The sequence below is a fragment of the Micromys minutus genome (genome assembly GCF_963924665.1).
Source record: "Micromys minutus genome assembly, chromosome: 33".
Classification (NCBI taxonomy): domain Eukaryota; kingdom Metazoa; phylum Chordata; class Mammalia; order Rodentia; family Muridae; genus Micromys; species Micromys minutus.
In genome coordinates, this window is record NC_137968.1 from 21,363,225 (window position 1) to 21,382,283 (window position 19,059).

At 44.9% G+C, this 19,059-nt stretch overlaps 1 protein-coding gene across 1 annotated transcript in view; it reads right to left on the reverse strand.

Moving 5' to 3' along the window:
* The window catches only part of FBXO32 (F-box protein 32), a 36,450-nt gene extending 19,095 nt beyond the window's left edge, over positions 1–17,355 (reverse strand). Inside the window, exons 1-4 of the mRNA XM_080909448.1 lie at positions 16,972–17,355; positions 10,855–10,967; positions 9,449–9,498; positions 8,454–8,546 (exon numbers count right to left, since the gene is read on the reverse strand). Coding sequence (XP_080765574.1) covers positions 8,454–8,546; positions 9,449–9,498; positions 10,855–10,967; positions 16,972–17,087 — 372 coding nt within the window. The 5' untranslated portion in view covers positions 17,088–17,355. The remainder of the gene's footprint in view (positions 1–8,453; positions 8,547–9,448; positions 9,499–10,854; positions 10,968–16,971) is intronic.
* Positions 17,356–19,059: the final 1,704 nt, after the last annotated feature.

Here is a 19,059-nt window from a genome sequence, read left to right on the forward strand (position 1 = left end):
TTTAAAGACTATATTTCAAATGTACATGTCATCAACATCCCTCTGACATCATTATTACATTTGTGATGCATTTAACAGCTCTCTGTTGATATGTGTCATGACTTGCAGAGATGCTTCAACCATGCAGTCATATTTTGCTAAAAACGATGGATATTTACTGTATGCAGAGATGGTGCAACATAGTTCACCTACTTGGTCTCAGTTTTCAACAACAAAGAGGTTAAGTTCCCCATTGCACAAATGAAGACACTCAGGGTCAGAGCTGTTAAGCAGCAGGAGTCCAGATATGTCTAACTGAGAATATGTATTTAGATAATCAATAATTGGGCATGTAAGGGCCAAATTTTTATTCTAACAACTGCATCAACATCACGACTTGTTATTATCTGCAGAAAGAATCTGGAAGTTTTACAACAATACTGTGCTGACTGGTGATTGGCTCCCGCACTGAGGTGAAATGATGTCCAGAAAATATTATGTACACATTTAGGAAGAGGTGATGGTTTTAGGTTACCTAAGGAGTCTCCCTCTTACACTAGTGCAACCCAACTGCCAAGGACCAGCAGATAGTGTCATGTGATATTAACGATGGGGTGAATCTGTCTATCATTTTTGTTGCTAAGAGAGCTGTTTGCCCCAGAGAGTAGATCTGTATCCAGTAATTTGTTTACCAAGACGACTGAGCCAACTACATCCTTTGCCCTTAGCCACAAGGAAAGGGGAGTAGAGGAAAATGTCTTGTTTGGAAGTAGCTGTTTTCTGCTGAGCAAATTTTAGCTCAGGTGCCAGTAATTTGTGGCTGTGTTGAAGGAGAGTTAGAGGTGTAGGGGAACAGAGTCAAGCTCTAGGCTGTCCCTGGGTGCCATGATGTCATTGTGAGTGGGCAGTGTGTGGATCTGCCATTGGGTGCAGGACTCACTGTGTAATGAAAAAATAAAGCTTTTCTACTGGAGGGAGAAGTTGGCCGCAACATGCCCAAACCACATCCTGCCCTTCAGCCTCAGCTCATGCTAGTTTTGGAGCTGATGGACTGGAGAAAAGTCTAGTTGCAAGCTGTTACCACAACAGCAAGCAAAACTGTGAAGCAAATCTCAGAGTATATATATATCAGCTCAGTTTATATCAGAGTGTATGTCATCTACAGTTTGATGTGATGCTTGGAGAGTCACTAGGGGAAAGCAATTCCCTTCCCGCCATTGTTCTTTATTGAAAAACAGGTTTCCTTTGCAAGTTATCCTAGTATAGCACTTAAATTTATTAGCATACATATACACACACAGACGTGTGTGTGTGTGTGTGTGTGTGTGTGTGTGTGTGTGTGTGTATGTGTGCGCGTGTATACCATCACATGTGAGTGGACAGGAAGAAACACTGTGTGGAAGTTTGGTTCTCCACTTTCACCTATATGTGGGCTCTGGAACTGAATTCATCAGGCTTGGGAGCAAGTGTCTTACCAGATGAGCCATCTTGCCAGCCTAGCACGAATATTTTTAAATATATGTCACTTCCCTACTCAAAATCTTCAGACACCTTCCCTCTGCATGTGGAAAAATCCCCAAGCTTCTTTTCACAACTGACAAGGCCCTCCTGGACCTATTTTCTGCCCTTCTCCAGTCTTTTTGTACAGTGGACCCTGATTTTATTCTGTCTCGGCTATACGGACCAACTGCATTCCTTGGACAGGTTAAGTTCATCCCCATTTGTGGGTCTCTGTCTCTTCCATATTTACATGCTTGGTTCCATCTCGTCCCCCAGGTCTTAGTTCCACTGTTGCCCAGATGGAGCTCAGAGAAATCACCCCTGACATCTTACTTGAAAACCAAGCCCTCCTGTTCCCCTCCCGTCTAATTTTCCCGACTCTTCACCGTTGCTCAATGCACAGCTTTCCTGAGCTTTACACACCTGCTGCCTATCCAATCAGAAGCGCTCCCCCAAAACCCTAGAGGAAACCAGGTTTACGATTTCACCCCTGCCTACTTCACGCCAGTCACTCTACACGTACTTGATTTTTTAAAAACACATTTGTTTCTGAGAGTCAAATTATTTCTGGAAGGGATCTGGAAAGAGTTGACCCAGATGCCCTGCTGGTTGGGATAAGGTTTTTCATGATAGTCAAATGACATGATTCTAGATCGCATGGACTTTCAGGCTAGAGGTCATCCTGTGTCTGAGTGATACACAGAGAGCTGAGGAGGAAGTTACCTACCATGAAAAAAAAAATCTCAGATACTGAAGGGCAAGCAAGCCCCACCTCTACAGAGATGCTGACGACTAAGCCTTCAGAAGTATTGGTAAAAATAGCAGCTTCTTCTTCCCGTCAATTTAAAAGGTCAAATCCAAATGGAGCTCAACCATGTATATTCTATCTCTTGAGGGATACTGTTAAGACTATAAGACTGTATTTGTGCTTTGGCTGGGTATGGTGGTGCATGCCTTTAATCTCAGTACTTGGGAGGCAGAGGCAGGTAGATCTCTGGGTTTTGAGGCCAACTTGGCCTACAGAGCCAGTTCCAGGACAGCCAGGGGTGCACAGAGAAACCCTGTCTCAAAAAAAAACACAAAAAACACAGAAAAACAAAAACAAAAAGACTTTATAAGAGTATATTTGTGTCTTGGCTGGGTGTAATGGCACACTCCTTTAATCACAGCACTTGTGAGGGAGACCAGGTGGATCTCTGTGAGTTTAAGACCAGCCTGGTTAACACAGATACCCTGTCTAAAGACAAACAAGCAAACAATAAGAGAATGGGATAGAGTTGTGTCTGCACTCTTTCATCTCCTAGGAAGAGAAACTCCGTTCCTTGCATGGAAAATCTGCCAGCAGGATCAAAAGTAGAGGAAGGAAGCCTGTGCTATACCTCCCGTGTTCAGTGCCCAAATTGGGTGTCCACTGGAAGACGGCATCATTTATAACAAGCCTTCAGTTACATTAGGCAGCACCTCTGCCTGCACTGAGTACTGTGTGCTTCCAAGATCCTTATTTATTCAATGGATAACACAGATCACATACCTGGAAAGTTTTGTCCTGACTTTGAGCTTGAACACTGGCAGATTGTAAGAACAAAAATTTCAGCCACATTAATAATCTCCAGGCGTGTCAAGATTGGGTAAATATTATTTGCAAGTGAAACAGCTGTTGAACGAAGAGAGTTAGGATGGCGAGGAGGGCCAAATTTATATAAATTAGTTGTCTTCTCAGCAAGAGAAACTTGTCTCTCCACCTTTCAACTATTTCAGTTACTTTAGAATTTACAAAGGGTCCCTGGTTTCTGCTGTGCAGCTCTGAGCAGTCATGTCTTCCTCACTGTGCTGTTTACAGGGAGCCTCTCCAATTCTTCCAGCATAGCCTCATTTACTTTAGAATGCCCACCTCCAGTTTATACCACTTTCCTTTGCTTCTGGCCCTTCCCATCTCCAGGTTTCTACACACACCGTTTGTTCCTGCAAAACCTTCTGCCTGCCTCTCCATCTGGCGAAATCCTGGCCAAACTTGAAGGAAGCATCTTAGGTTCTGCTTCTTTCAAGAAGTCCAATTGCTTACGCAGTTGTAAAAAACACCTGGCAGCAGAGGCCAGGTCCCATGAAATTCTCAAGGGGCTGAGGCCCACAATTACATGGGTTCAGTACAAATTAGGGCTTCAAAAGTATTCACTTGAAGCATTTTGCCATGAACAGAAGGCAGCACGGGCATGATGTCAACTCTTCCAACCTTGTCATTGGCGACGTTTCACAGAATCAGGAGGCTTTGAGTTCTAGGTCACATATAGAATCAGTTCCTTCGTAAGCATCCTTCTTGGATGGGCACTAAACTCATAAAAGTTCAGTTCACTTGTTCATTCTGTAGTAAGTATTGGCTCAGCCTAGAATCCAAGGTGGACTTCAATATAAAATATATTTCTAAACCTTTATTACTATGTGTTTAGATTCTGGGTCCCCACAAAAACAAAAAAACAGCAAGCAAACAGAAACCCATCTTTTTAACCCAGTAGTTCCAAAACGGGATAAGAAAAGTCAGTTAGAAAAATATGGAAACATGTGAATTCAAATAATATCTTTAAGGCCCTGATTGCTGAGGCCCCTCCATCTCAGGAAGGCCACCAAGTGCGTAGAGTACCAATTTAATCCAAGGTTACTGTGGCCAGGGAACCTGCCTGAAGAGCCAGGTTATTATGCATATCACAGCCCACTGAGGCTTGGCATCTGCATGCCCTTAATTTCAGTACTGGGTTTAAATTTGACCCATTGGCTCGTATCTGGCCTTTTGTTTGCCAAACCACCCATCGACTTAAACTGAAACATGTTTTTTTGGAAAATGCATTTTTGAGGGGTTGTGGGAATGCAGCAACTTGCTAGAAATATTCAAATAGACTTAGGGTGGTAGTGTGGTAAAAAGTAAGAATGTGCCTTGTGCTCAGGATGCTCTGTGCTGCAGAGGGACACGGAGAATAAACAGCACAGGGTGATAGGCTCTCTTTGTCCTTCCTCTACTCACACACAGGGGCAGTTTACCCAAGTCAGGAATGCGTATTCAAGTTCTGCACGGACTTCCTGGGTTGATAATTGCAGCTATAGTTGCCAGGTGGCTGGTCTGGTTTCCATCCCATAGAAGAATGGAGAATGATGGCCAAACTTATTTTGGCATCATGGTCCTTTTCTATGAATACGTGTCCATGTGCATACAGACAGTGTGTGATAGAAGAGACAGAGGGGAGCACGTACAACAGGTAAACATGCTTGCTGTACATAAGGCGGCTGACCTGAGCTCAATTCTGGAACCCATGATGGAAGTAGAGAACCAATGCTCCGAAGTTGTCCTGTGGCCTCCATGTATGCATTACACACCGCACACACACACACACACACACACACCAAATTAAAGAATGGAGACTCCATTCTGAATTTCTCCATCTGAGCATACGGTGGAGGGCACCAGTATAGGACCACAGGACACAGGATCAGGGTTGGATCTCCCATGTCTACGCAAACTTGTACAAATCACTCGATTCCCTGACATTTGCTTTCTCCTCTTCAAGATGAGTTTAGTACATCTGCCTACTAAACAGCCTGACCTCGTCAAAGAAGCAGATGTATAGACTGCAGAGAGATAGCTGAGAACTGGTTTAATGTCAGAAGCTGCCATAATTCACTAACATAACCTTTGCAACATTCTCTCTTCCCTGACTTTCTTCAGTGGATCCCTCCTGGCTACCAGATGACATAACATGAAGAAGTCTCACACTCAGAGCCTCTCCTCAAGTCCAGCTCCTGGCTTAGACATATTTAACCAATGAATCATCACCAACACTCACCTACTTCTTAGGCTTGAATACCTCACACATTATCTTATTTAATGCTAGCTACAGCTTTGAGAGAGTGGGGTGTCTATGACCATCCCTCCCATTTTACAAGGGGCATGACAGGTTTGCCCAGGCACATGTGTAAACTGGGCATGCCAGCAGCCTCTGCTGGTCCCATATGCTCAGATATTCTAGTCACTAGGCTCGGGATAGGCAGGAGACCTGCCTGCCTTCTCCAGGTGCCTTGAGTTTTATTGCTACTCAAAACTTGTTCAAACCACACTTACTTCTTCCTGCTTGTCCTTCTTGGATAAGCTGCTCCCAATGATCATACTTCCTGAGACTTAGCAGGCTACCTCCTCAAACTCTGTCTTATGATGATAGCTCAGGTAACTGTAGTACATATTTCCCAACTCACCAACTAGATGCAGTAGAGGTCAAAACATTCTTAAAAAACACTGTTTGTTCCAGACTTCAAGGCCACAAGAACTGGACTCTAACTGGACCCTAATTCAACTCTGAATCCAACTTCCCTTTAGCACAGAAAGATCGATAGACAACTGTGACAAGCATAGTCTCCAGTAAAACTGCATGCACTGATTGTTGGGTTGTGCATAATTTAACACCTTATTAATTATATAAGGCCAAATTCAATTACAGTTATACCTTACAGTGTATTCAGCCACATCAAGTAAAGAACTACACTAAGGGATCCACTGAGGAATGAGTGTTTTGGTAAGTTATCAAGACACACTGCAGAAAGAGTAAGAATCCAAAACCAAAGACATTCAGCTATTTTTAGCACCTCACTAGTCCCACTGCAAATAGGCCGATCCTTAACTGTACCTCCCTCATCTGCACACCCAGATCATTTTAATCGATCATGAAAGATGGCTTCACATACTTCAATCACTGAAACTTAAAGAGCATTTCCCACACCCTTCCTCTTCATCTTCACACTGTAACTTCCCAGTCTCAGAGAAAGGCTTTGACACAGTATCATAGGTTAGAGGGACAAAGCAATTTATTTATTTATGGCTTGGACTTGGAGCTGGAAAGTGGGAGGGGCTCCCTCTCTTTCCATTATGCATGGCACACAGACCACAGTACACCCCCCAGAAGTCAGTTTGATGCTGTGTATACTGTTTTTAAAAAGTTCATATGCATAATACAACATTTGGGCCCTGAATAAATTCTTCAATTAGTTTGCAGACTCTAAAACTCACTGGGATTTCCCTGATGGATATTTAAAAGATGCTAACACCTGCACACAACCTACAATTAATTACTTCAGAAGCTCTTGGGGTGGGTGCCCACACCTACCAGCTGCCTAGGTGATTACAATGTGCAGCCAATGCTGAGGCCAGTCAGCTGCTGTTCTGAGTTTCCAACCTCCAACCCTCTTTTTATGGGGCTCAAGAGTGGTTTTGGTAAGCAGGCAATATTAAATATTTGTGGCTGAGTCTGCACGACTGGCTGTAATCTGCAGAGTTCACCTATATGTAAAAGTGTCTTGGGATTTAGACACTTTCCCTTTGAAACTGGGGACAATCCTCTTACGGAAGAGGAAACCAAATGGGGCCTGACTTCAGGACATTTACTTTAAGCCCCTGCTTACAAAGAACCCAGGGAGGCAGATACATGTATGAGCTCTTAAGAACACCCAGCTTTCATATCCACATTTTGTTCCTTCTATAGTCCTGTGACATCAGGTGAGTCAGTTGCCTGGCTATACCATTTGTTTACATGGAAATTATATAAGCACCCACCATTCATAGGAACACTGAATAGAACAGAGGTGAAAAATGATGGCTGTTATAATCTGGGCCCTCTGCTTTATTTCTGAAAAGAAAAGTAGGTGGGAAGAAAAGAAAAGCCACCCCAAACCAGATCATTCTGATGATCAATTTGTAACACGAAATCAGATCCGAGTGCCTCCTTTAAACACAGATGATGGAAAGTAGTCATATTCTTAGCAACAGAAGTTTCCAGATCTCCCGGGACCATTTCCAACCATCCAGACTAGTTTGCAGGCATTGCAAGGACTAGATGACCTCTCTAGACCAGTGGAGTCATGCCGAATGACAGGAACATTTTGCCCAAGAAGGGCTCTTATTTTTATCCCTCTTGGACTGAAGAATAGCTCAGTCAGAGAGTGAACAGAACTGCCCATACGTCATGAACTCAGCCCAGGGCTTCCAATCTGCTGCTTGAAGGCCTGGGCTTTTGCCAGGTCACTCTGTCCAGGCAGCCTGCATCTGCCCAGATGACAGGTGAATGAACCAGGCCTCAAGGGGGCTTGAATGTCATCCCTTTGGCTGAGTCTCTTCAGTCATCTGACTGTGTTATGGACACTTAGAAGCTGCACAACCCAGAAAAAGAAAACAAAAGCTAAACCAAGCCACCCCCACAGGAGAAAATTCCCTTTCACTCCAGAGCCCTAAACCTAAACAGCTGCTTCCTCCCAGGGTGAACTATCAGTAAAAAAAAATGTACAATGGTGTGTGTGTGTGTGTGCATGTGTTCATGAAAAACAATCACCCAGATGAGACTTAATAGCTTTAAAGTCGTGTTAAACTCATGTGTGCTACTTCATTAACAGTTTCAAAAGCAATAGACCACAAAGAAGGTATTAGATGTAGGTAGATGGAGACTCAGTATGAGGTGGGAGGCATGAGTGGACCACAATGGGGGCTTTGAGCTCAACCATTTTGTGGCCTAAATGACCACAACAGGAGAGTGAGAACAATCAGGTTCCCATACAAGTTTAATCTGGGGTTTATTTCCCGAGAAGCTCTTCTTCACTTGTGTTGCTTGCTGCCTGCTACTTAGATGGGGTAGGTGTGAGAGGACCAGGAGTGGATTTTCACTTGGGGTGGCCTTACCTATGAACAGATTCACTGAGGAATTATGGCACTGCATGTCTGAGGGGGTGCATCTCAGAGATAATAGCATAGCTAGCTACCCTCAGGTATTGGGGGTTGGGGAAAAGTTGTTTTCTGCTTGTCCTGAAACTCTTAGAACTCTTAGGGCCATGAAAATCAATCAATCAGTCAGTCAGTCAGTCAATCAATCTCTCTCTCCTCCACCCAGGACAACATGAATGTTAAGAATCCAATTCAAGAGTTTGGATAAGTGTAGGCTCTTGAGACTCACCCTGACTACATAGTTGAATCTTCTGGAATCCAGGATGGCAGTCGAGAAGTCCAATCTGTTGAAAGCTTCCCCCAAAGTACAGTATCCATGGCGCTGCATGTGAGTGGGGCAGAGCATACGTTACTCCTGCCAGGCACAGGCTATTCTCTAGTACAGTCCAGAGGACTCCACTGAACCAGTTGGCTACTCATTTACAGAACCAGGTTTTGCCTTTCTTCCTGCATCTGAATCCCAGGAGACACAAAGTGGGTGGTACCGCTCACATCTTCTTCTGTTGGGGACTAACCTGTGGATACCCCCTTTCATGACTAGTGCCACTCTGGCCCTCTGGAAGTGCTAATCGCAGTGTGTCAGAACTGAGTACAGGCTATGTGGGTTGTGAGCATGTCTGTTAAATCATCATGGAGAGAGGATGGGCTCTACCAGCCTCCCCTGCAGCAACACACCACAGTCACTGGTAACCCTTTGCTTTGTGAGAGAGAAAATGAGCTGTGGGCTTTTAGTGTGGATGTACAGGGAACTGGGAAGACAGAGTTCTGCCATATCATCTCATCCTGTCCCAAGTTTCTGGGTGATTTGGGTTTGTCACTGATCCACCCTCTCTGGGTCTGATGTCAGAGAAACAAGGTGTTTTCCATGGTCCGTGAGAGAAATAGGAATGCCATCTCTCTATCATAATTGCTTTTTGTTTTACCACGTGCCATAGAAGATAGCTTGAGGAAGGTATTGTACCTACCTACAGCTCAAAGGGCAGGTACTGGAAAGACCTGCTAAATTTAATGGTTGGTTCTCTCAAAGCTAAGCTCTAGCCAAGCTGAAATCCAAAGAGAGCTCTTTCCTCTCTCCTCCCCACCCCGACAGAAAGTGGATACCCTCACACCTTCTGTTGGAATTAAAGGACTGTTGTTTACCAATTCTCTCTTAGGAAGGCACAGCATGGGGTTACTAAGGTGACTAGGCATGGGGCTTTTTAGTAAGTGGGTGGTGCCGCTTACCTCCTTAGTACTCCCTTTGTGAACATAGATCCACTTTTCCTGATGGAAATCTACAGAAGGAGAAAAAAAGACTTCACCAACAATCTAAGAGAATAAAAATACTCAATTTCTGTGGGGTCTAAATATTGGATCTATAATTTGCTTCAACTGAAGCAATCTGAATCTTTGATATCAGATGCAGTGTTCTCAAAGCTCCACATTAAAAAGATAATCTAACACTCCAGTGCCTTTGTTTTAAATGACAAGCATAAATGTATACAAGGCCATAAAAAGTAGATACAGAACAGGTAACATGCAGATCAAGTGGATTAAATTAGAATAATTTATAATTCATGTTTTTAAACAGAACCTCTGTTAACACATAAGTATCTAGATCTCGTGAATGTCATTTGTCCAAGAGTGACACACCTATTTTCTTTTTCCATCGGTTTACATTTTGAGACAGAGTCCATGTATTTTAGGTTGGCCTTAGACTCAGTGTGTAGCTGATGTGATCCTGAGCAACTTTAAAACTTCGGTTATTTTGTCTGCCCTCCCTCCAACCTCCTGGAGCTGAGGCCTGAACCCAGGGCCCACTGAGCTAATCCTGAACCCCTTTGTTATTTTGTCTTTTTTTTTTTTAAACTTCTGTCTCCCCACTTCTACCTTCCAAGAGCTGAGAGAGGAGAGCCACAGCGCCTAAACTCATTCAGTACTGAGGACGGGCCTGAGCTCAGCCTGGGAGGCAAGCACTGAGTAACAGTCTCAGTCTCCCAATTCTACCTCCAAAGCCTCCAAACACAGCTGGAAACTCAACTGTCCTAGGTCAAATGCAAGTGACAAGCAGGGATAAACTCAACTGGCAGAGACCTTTGAACAGCAAAGTATTGCTGATTTTGCCTGGGAAATGCACAGTTGAGAAACCTCACTCAGTAAGGTCAGAGGCATCAGAGCAGCTAGCTGTCAAATAAGAGAGCTACTAGTTTGTTTTTCAAGAACCATTCATAAGAACCATCAAACAGCGAGGCTGAAGAGATGAGGTTTAGATCGCTGACTGTTTTTGCAGAGGTCCCGAGTTCGATTCCCAGCAACCACATGGTGGCTCACAACCATCTGTAATGGGATCTGATGCCTTTTGTCAAGCAGGCATACATGCAGAGAGAACATATACAAATAAATGAATGAATGAACAAATGAATGAATCTTTTTTAAGAAGGAAAGAATCATCAGACAGCCTTTCCTTTTCTTTTGAGGCAGCTCTAGGCTGGCTTTGAATTTGCTCCAGGAGGCCAAGCCAGAGCCACCATGTCTAATTTATGCAGTCCTAAGGATCTGAACCTGGGACTTTTGCTTCCTAGGCAGGTACTCTTCCAAGGGAGCTCCATCCCCAGACACCTTTCTTCTTATATTCAAGACAAATGACTCACACTGGGTTTTGGTTTTGCTGTTCTGTATGTCCTTCTTTCTCTTCTTGGCTGCGACATCATAGTTCAGGCTGTTGAACAGATTCTCCTTACTATACACATCCTTGTTGCGGTAACTGAAATGGAAGAGAAGAGGGCAGCAACTATAACTGTAAATAGCTATAAATAATTCACTGGATTACAAAACACACCAACATATATGCTTCCCAGACAAAACAATAAAATCATCTTTAAAAAAAAAAAACCAAAAAATAAAAATAAAACAAACAGCACTTCAGGCAGACAGATTTCTATTAGTAAAAATTCTACCACCTCCATGTGGAAGGCTGGGATGGGGGCATGTGTTTCTTTTGAATTCCCTAACAGGGCTTTCCATTATAATTTGATACAGAGTACTATACTCTCTAAGAGCGATGCAGGACATTACGATGTCCCTTTAAACAAAAGGGCTGAACAGGGGAGGGCGATGGCTGGTGTCACTGTGTCACACAATGCCTGCATTCTGCAAGACACAGAGCATCTACACCAAGCTGCCATGGCTTCTTCTTCTCTTTTCCCTACCCATCCTCCCTCCGTCCTACCCTTCCTCTTGCTCTCCTCTTTATTCTTCTTTCCCATCATCTCCAACATCCCATCTCTCCCCTCTTTTTGAGACAGGTCTCACTATGTGTATCAGGATGGCCTTGAATTACTACGGAGTACAGGCTAGTTTTGAACATAGTGGTCCTCAGCCTCAGCCCCCAATACTGGGTGTATAGAATGCTAGGACTGTGGTGTGTGCTATCACACCCTACTCTTTATAAATGGTTTCACCGAGCTATAATTCACATATTATACAATTCATCCATGTAATGGATAACCAAGCTGTTATCCTGTCCTGTCTTTAAAACATGATCACAGCTATGAACATCTGAACTCCCTTTCAAGCAGGTATTTTGCATACAGGTGTTTAGGTTTCAGGCTGGAGGGTTAAGATTCCTAATAGAAACCAGAAAATTTTTAATTCATAAGCTTAGAAGGGCTGAAAAGACCTCAAATATACTAATCCAGTAGATCACTGAAGGATGGGGCTAGTCCACCTTTGGCAGGTACCAACTTCCCTTAGCAAGCTGAGGTGTCATGGGAATAAGGGTGATAGTCTCATGATTTAAGGAAAATCTCTGAATACTTTCTACAAAAATAATGGGGAGGAAATACTAAAATTTAACAGGAGAACGGGTTCCCTGCCTAAACCCCAAGAGGTGGGCAGGATTTATAACAACAACCTGAACAAATTAGGTGTGTGGTGTGTGTGTCCACTAATGTATTAAGAGACCTTAAATTTTCTGATGTTCTCTGCAGGTTTTAAAATGTGATTTGTATTTTTTTGTGGGGATGAATATAATAAGCATATATACCCCTTTCAGGTTACTGCTTTTCGTAAATGATAGATGGGAAAGGAGGGACGGAAACAGTGTCCAGTGTTCTTTCATTGTGACTGGTGTCTCAGTAAGACTTGCCTAAGTGTCTTCCTGACACGCTAACATCACAGCTAGCTACCCTGTGCTGCTTTTAGAATCTACAGGGAGAAACTTGATGAACCACCAGTCAATAGTTTATTTTCCTTCTCCCAGCCATACCTAATACCATTGATTGAGTTCCCTAATGTCTTTAGCCTTCTCTTTTTCATTCAGGGAAACAGGGTATTTTTAGGTTTCAGACTGGGTGTTGCAGAAATGAACTCTCTCAGAGGCCATTACTTAACTGAGCCAAGGGTGAGTGTTTTGGGTTGGGCTCGTGTGTGTGTGTGTGTGTGTGTGTGTGTGTGTGTGTGTGTGTGTGTGTGTGTATGTGTGTGTGTGTGTGTGTGTGTCTGCTTGCATGGCTGTGAGGGGTGGGGTACAAAGTAACTAACCAGGGACAATCTGCTTCAGGGCAGCAGGAAGAAAAGGGGCAAAACAAAACAGTAGAACTCTGATTCTCGGAGGCTGACTTAAAGAATTTTAATCAAAGCTGAGAGAGAGGAAAAGATGGAAAGTCAATTGAGTGGTCCCTGATGTCCCAAAGTTTCAGAAAACAAAGATAGAACATTTTGTGTACAAAAATACCCGGGAAGGCTTATTTTTAAAGAAATATGCACAGACACACACAGCCTGTATCACCATACTACATGGTGATGAAGTTTGTATGCCTTATAAACTATGGTAAAAATTCCATATGTAGAGAAGCACAAAACAAAGCCATCTTATTTTGAGCCATACATATATGGGTCTGCAACAGCATTAGGCACAGATAGTGACTTTCTAATGAAAAGTGTTCAAGGGGATTTGAGCATTTGCTTTCTTCATGGATACAAGAAGGAACTGCTTTAAGTTGGAGTGACTCATTTCAAAAGCCAATCCGAGAAGGATTGCAAACCACTGATGATGCTCTCTTGATGAAGAGTGTAGAAAAGTTTTAAACACAGGGTTTAAATTCTGGAGGCTTGGGAGCAAGGCTGCAAAATTTATTTGTGTTGTCTACTTATGTTTTCTTTTAAGCAATAATATATTCAGTGGCTATTTTGAGACTTCAGTTATGTCTTGCTCCAGGAAATGCAAAATCAATGGAAAATTACAACTCAAAAATTTAACAAGAAAAACAACCACCATTTACAAATCATGGCACATATATAAAATGTTTTTAAAATAAGCAAAACCATTTCAAGGGGTTGGTTTCATTTACCAAATGCAATAATAATTGAGGAATTGTTACTTTGTAACTACTTCTTATGAATCCTCAAGTTGTTACTTTGTAACTACTTCTTATGAATCCTCAAGTTGTTACTTTGTAACTACTTCTTACTAATTTTGATGTTTACAGGCACAGGCCAAGAATAAGGAAAAAGCCCTCCCCCACATCACCATCAAACACATACAAAATACTATAAGGCAACTGTAGAAGTGGAAAGTTTTCAAAGACAACAAATAGGGGCATTTGTGCAGCAGATAATGGAGAAAATGGGAAATGTGAGCCTTATTTCTTATTTCATTTGTAATTAAGAAAAACACTTAAAACCATTTCTAGACCCAAAGCAGTTATATAGCCCTGATTACGTAAAGTTAGATTTTGATGCTCAAAAGTCATATCTAGATTGCTAAACTTGAAAAGGCTACTTCCTGGATTGCTTTGGGGAAACAGGCTTATTACAATACTGTCCTGCACAGGATAAGTGCTTGTAAAAATATGTTATTTTTATTCAAGGTATCAAGGCCAACTTCCTCCTTCCTGAGCCAGCCTTAGCAACACACACACAGTATGTAACACTGGAATAGACTTTTAACAGAAGTGCAGGCTTGGAGAAGAGAGTTGAGATTACTCATTCTGGAGTTGGGGTGGAGCAGGGGTGGCTGGGGAGGAGGCAGTGTGGGTCATCTCAACCACCACTTCCTTGAAGCATTCTTGGATGGCTCCAGCTCATAGAGTGTTCCTTCCTTGAAATTCTAATCTGCCTCACAAACCTAACACTTGCCACCCCTTCTTTATCTTATAGTTTCCACTTTTTGTTTTGTTTTCAGAGATGGTTTCTCTGTGTAGCCCTGGCTGTCTTGCTCTATAGACCATGCTGATCTCCACCTCTGTGCTGGGATAAAAGGTGTGCACAGCTGGACTCAGTTGCAACTTTTTAAGGGGTCAGCTTTAAACTTATCTAAATCCTTCTATTTTCTCAGGAGGCATTGGCTACTCTGTAACATTTGGCTGTTGGAGGGCAGAGCCCTGGACCACAGAGACAATGGCCAGCAGAGTCTATATAACAGGTGTACTGTGCACACAAGCTATGGTTTACTTTAAACAATAACCCTGCCAGAGGATGCCTTTATTCTTCACTCTTGCTGGGCAACTTTCAGGATGGTCCTGGAATTAGAGAAGCCTCAGTAGTTCAGTTTACAGTCACTCACCCCCTTTTCTATGCCTTTTGTTTCCTTAGAACAACAGAGGACATTCAAGCTCACCTGTGCGGCCAGGCACTGGGCCCAAACCTTACATCACAGGAAACCCATGATGGAAAGAGAGAGATCTGAGATCACAAACCCAGACTCAGAAGGCTACTGCTTTTAAGAAGTTGGCAGACTCTTCTGTTATGGAAGGAGGTGATTGTTTATGGTTGCTGGGGGGAAAAATACCCTACAAACCAGTCAGCTGCTCTGCTTGAGAGGCAGATGACCAAATCATTCCTCAACTGTGACTCAGCAGAGGACCGCAGGTGGTAACTGTATTGATCACTGCTGAGACCATGACTGTGAGTGACAGTTTCAGCTCACAGGTGTGACAGGCAAGAAAAGAAAGGGGATCAGGAAGGGACAAAAGGACTGGGTTTTGTTTTGTTTTCTCGATGTAACCCTGGCTGTCATGAAAATCAACTCTGTAGACCAATCTGGCCTTGAATTCAGAGACCCAGCTGTCTCTGCCTCCCAAGTACTGGGATTAAAGGTGTCCATTATCTCCGGGCCTCAGAGGTAGGTTTAACTCATCTTCAGATCTTTTGGAATAGGATGGGGTGAGCATTCAGATGAACTGGGGTGTCTCCATTTTAGTTCCCAGCCTGCTGAAACACAGTGGGCTGGACCCTGCTTCATCACCCTGAAAAGAAGTTAAGCTTTTTTTGTTTATACAGAAACAAAGAGCTGGGATACTAGATTCAGGCTCCTAAGATGGTTCCTAGGAGTAAGCTTCTGGTGTACTCCCTTCTCACATAGTTGAGGAAAGAATATTAGGTGTAACTGTTCATTTCATTTGCTGGAAAACAGTCAGGTGACAATGATTGGTAATTTAGCTGATTTTCTGTGACTAAGATTTCTTTATAGTGTTCTAAACTCCCCTGGGATTTCCTCAAAGGAACTAACACAAAGTCAAATATATTTGCTTTCCTGGAAGGCCGCAAGTACAGTGATTTGTTTCACCTCATTAAGAGACAAAGGGAATTCAAGCATTACAAATCACAAACAAATGGGAGACACTGGAGGTCACACCGCTCATACAACCACAGTTTCTTGATAATTATCAAACAACCATTGGCAAATCTCACTCAGTGGGACCCGGTCCACTCACCAAATTCTCTAGTGAAGTCAGCTTAAGGATGCAGGTGTGTGTGTGTGAGTGTGTGTACGCGCGTGCGAGCATGTGCGGTGTCTTAACCAAAGGAAAGTGGGAGGGGAAAGCATCTAAAGGTGACCTCAACTGCACCAGCCCCTCCAAACAAATTTCTATCGGTTCCTCAGGCGTCTCAGAGAGTCAGCTGTCCAGGTTGGGCACTGATTCTCAACCTCATAATTTATGAGTGTACACTTATTGCGACCTCAGATTTTCCACTAGACGATGGAACTCAGGTGAAACTTCAAGTCTGGGTGGTCTTTCTGTAGCTGGCAGGCCCCACTAAGGATGGGAGTGTGCTCATGGTAAAAAAACTGGAAAGGGCTCCGGCAAGTGCCTGGTCCTCCTGAAGCTCCCTCCGCAGCCCCTAAGCGTTACCACAAAGGACCTGCTCCACAAGTCTGCCCAGGAGGGCTGTTGTCCCGTGTTGTCCCGGGGTCCATCGGCTGTCCCTTCCCCCACCCCCGTTACCCTTTTTCTCTAGGCCCACTCAGCCGTGGACTGTGCGTGGGAAGAGCCTTTATGCACTCAGGGCAGGGCCCAAGACCAATCCCATCATCCGGCTTGTGACTAATATGCTCTTGTACTCTTTGGGTTCTGTCACAGGACAGTGAAAGGCAAACAAGCCAAGTTGCTAGCGACCGACCGCTTAAAGCAGTAACTGTGATTCCGGATCTAAAGAGTCTGTGAGTTGTGCGCCTGTGTTTAAGTGTTTAGGGACATAATCCCCGATTGCCAGATCGGATCCCGGATTCTGTATGGAACCTTTTCTTCTGGGTGACACTGACCTTAATCAGGAGGAAACGCTAAATTGCCCATCTCGTGTTCTGGGGACCTTTGCAGAAATCCCAGTACCTCGCTACTGTTCCTTCAGCCGGAAGCCCCCTCTTTATTCTGGCCCAGATCTGCTGGTCCTCCTTCACCTGCCCCTGAGGTGCACACCTCCCCCCTCGACCCCCCCCCCCCCCCCCAGCTAAGATCTGTTTTGTGGAAGTCGGCGAATGTCCTCACCTGCTAAGGTCGCTCACGAAGCCTCCACTTTTCTCATCCAAGAAGCGCTTCCAGCCGTCCGCAGTCTTCACCCAGCTCTGGCCCGGGGATCGCCAGTCCTGACCAAGGAACGGCATGGTACCGAGCGCGGACGCGACCGACAGACCGGACGGACTGACAGCCAGGAACTGGCCCGGCTTGCCCAGGGGGATGCGCCGCGCTGGGAAGATGCTGGGGAAAGCAGGCGGCGGCCGGGACAAGAGTGGGGGAACTAGTGTGGAGGGCTGCGGGTCCTGGGTAGGCGCGCGGGGGTCGTTGCACTCTCCGGGGTTCAGGCGCCGGGGAGGGTCGCGTGTGGCGTCCTGACTCCGGGAATGCTGCGCGGCTGCCGGAGCGCAGTATTTATCTCGGGCCGCTGCCCCGGCTCTTTGTTGCCGGAAGAGCCGCCTGCTTTTAGCCCGGCCCCCCTTGCGCCCCGAGGCCACGTGGCTTTGTTTATGGGCTCGCCTTGTTTTCCGAGGCGCCCACGGCTCTCGCTCTGCTCTCAATTGCACAACCTTGTGCCCATGGAAACTTGAAGCCGCGTGGTCAGGCCAGAGGTCCCGTTGACCCTCCGTGGCCTGGCACCTCTGCACCAGCACTACTCCCCCATCGGGCGTAGCCAAAATCCCGGCCTTGTACGCCCCACTACGTCCCCCCTACGGGTCCGGGGCAAGTTAGGTGCAGCAAGAAAGCCGACTTAGAGAGTTCGGAACCGTCAGTTCCAAGGGGTCTGGAAAGGGCAGGACAGATCTTTGCAAGCATATCAGCCTTGTGGGAGATCAGAGCGTCAGGGGCTGGGTAGGGTCGCAGTCTGTGAACCTCTCTCTCACTGCCAGTACCAACTCCAGGCGCCAGGGAGTGCTAAGTGAAAGAGGCGACCCACTGCAGCAGGAGTGGGGAGGGAGTGCCCCCACCCCTTCCGCCTTAAAGCTGTCATTTGATGTGCTAGCTGCCAAGCTCGACTCCCCCAGTGGCAAAGGGGGAAAAAAGAGGCTTCGCGGCGTCCAGACCCCAAGTGGTTGAAGCAAAGAGCTGAGGTAGTCTTAGCTCCCATTCTGAGGGACCCTGAGCAAGCAGCGCTGGCGTCGAGGCGCCTGGGCCAGAACAAAGCCTCCAGGGCTTCGGAGTCAGAAAGGAGTCTGGCTACGCTCACTTTACAAGCTCTAGTGCCCCAGGGCTGGGCTTTTATCTTGTGGAACTACAGGAACCCTCCTCTTTTTTCCTTTACCCAGTTCAATTCCTAGTATCTTCTTGCTTCTAGCTATAAAGTCTTCCTGGGTTTCATGTCCACTTCAGAAAGGGAAGAGAGCCTGCTAAACTTAACTCTCCTAACACGAGGGGGTGGCCTGTCTGGCTGATATTCTGGTTTTCAGGTGGCAGGCTGTCAGGTCCTCAGAGGAGGTTAAATCTATGATTACTAGGGACTTATGACTGCTTCTCAACTCAGAGCAATCCTCCCTGGTATGCAGAACATAAACTCCCTTTTATTCTAGAGACATCTCAGCCTGTCTCAGTTGGCCGTTCATAATCATCCTCTCTCCCTCCTCTGAGTATGTGTGTGTGCATTTGTGTGCATGTGGAGGCCAGAGGTCAATGTCAGGTGTCTTCCTTGATCACTTTTGGCCTTATTTAATCTATCTTTGAGACGGACTCATTGAACCTGGAGTTCATCTATTAGTTATACTGGCAGGCCGATGAACCCTTGGATTTTTAGGGCTTTGTCTCCTAGCACTAGGGTAAGGTATAGGTGCTTTAATAGGTTTGTTTGTTTTTGTTTACGTGGGTGCTTCGGATCTGAACTCAGGTCCTCATGGCTGCCCATCAAGCAACTGTGCTCACGGAGACATTATTAATTCGGATTTGCACAGAAAAACAAAAACAAAAAAAAAAAACAATTCCACCATGATGAGGCAAATTTGAGGCAAGCTTTAATTAAATACTGACCAGGATGAATTTTTGTCAGAACCTCTCTCTGGAATTTCCAGCTTAGCAGCTCCTAGACATGTTACAGAGACTTTTGAGGCCCTCATATTTTCCCATGTGGCTTTTTTGTTTTCCAAGGACGAC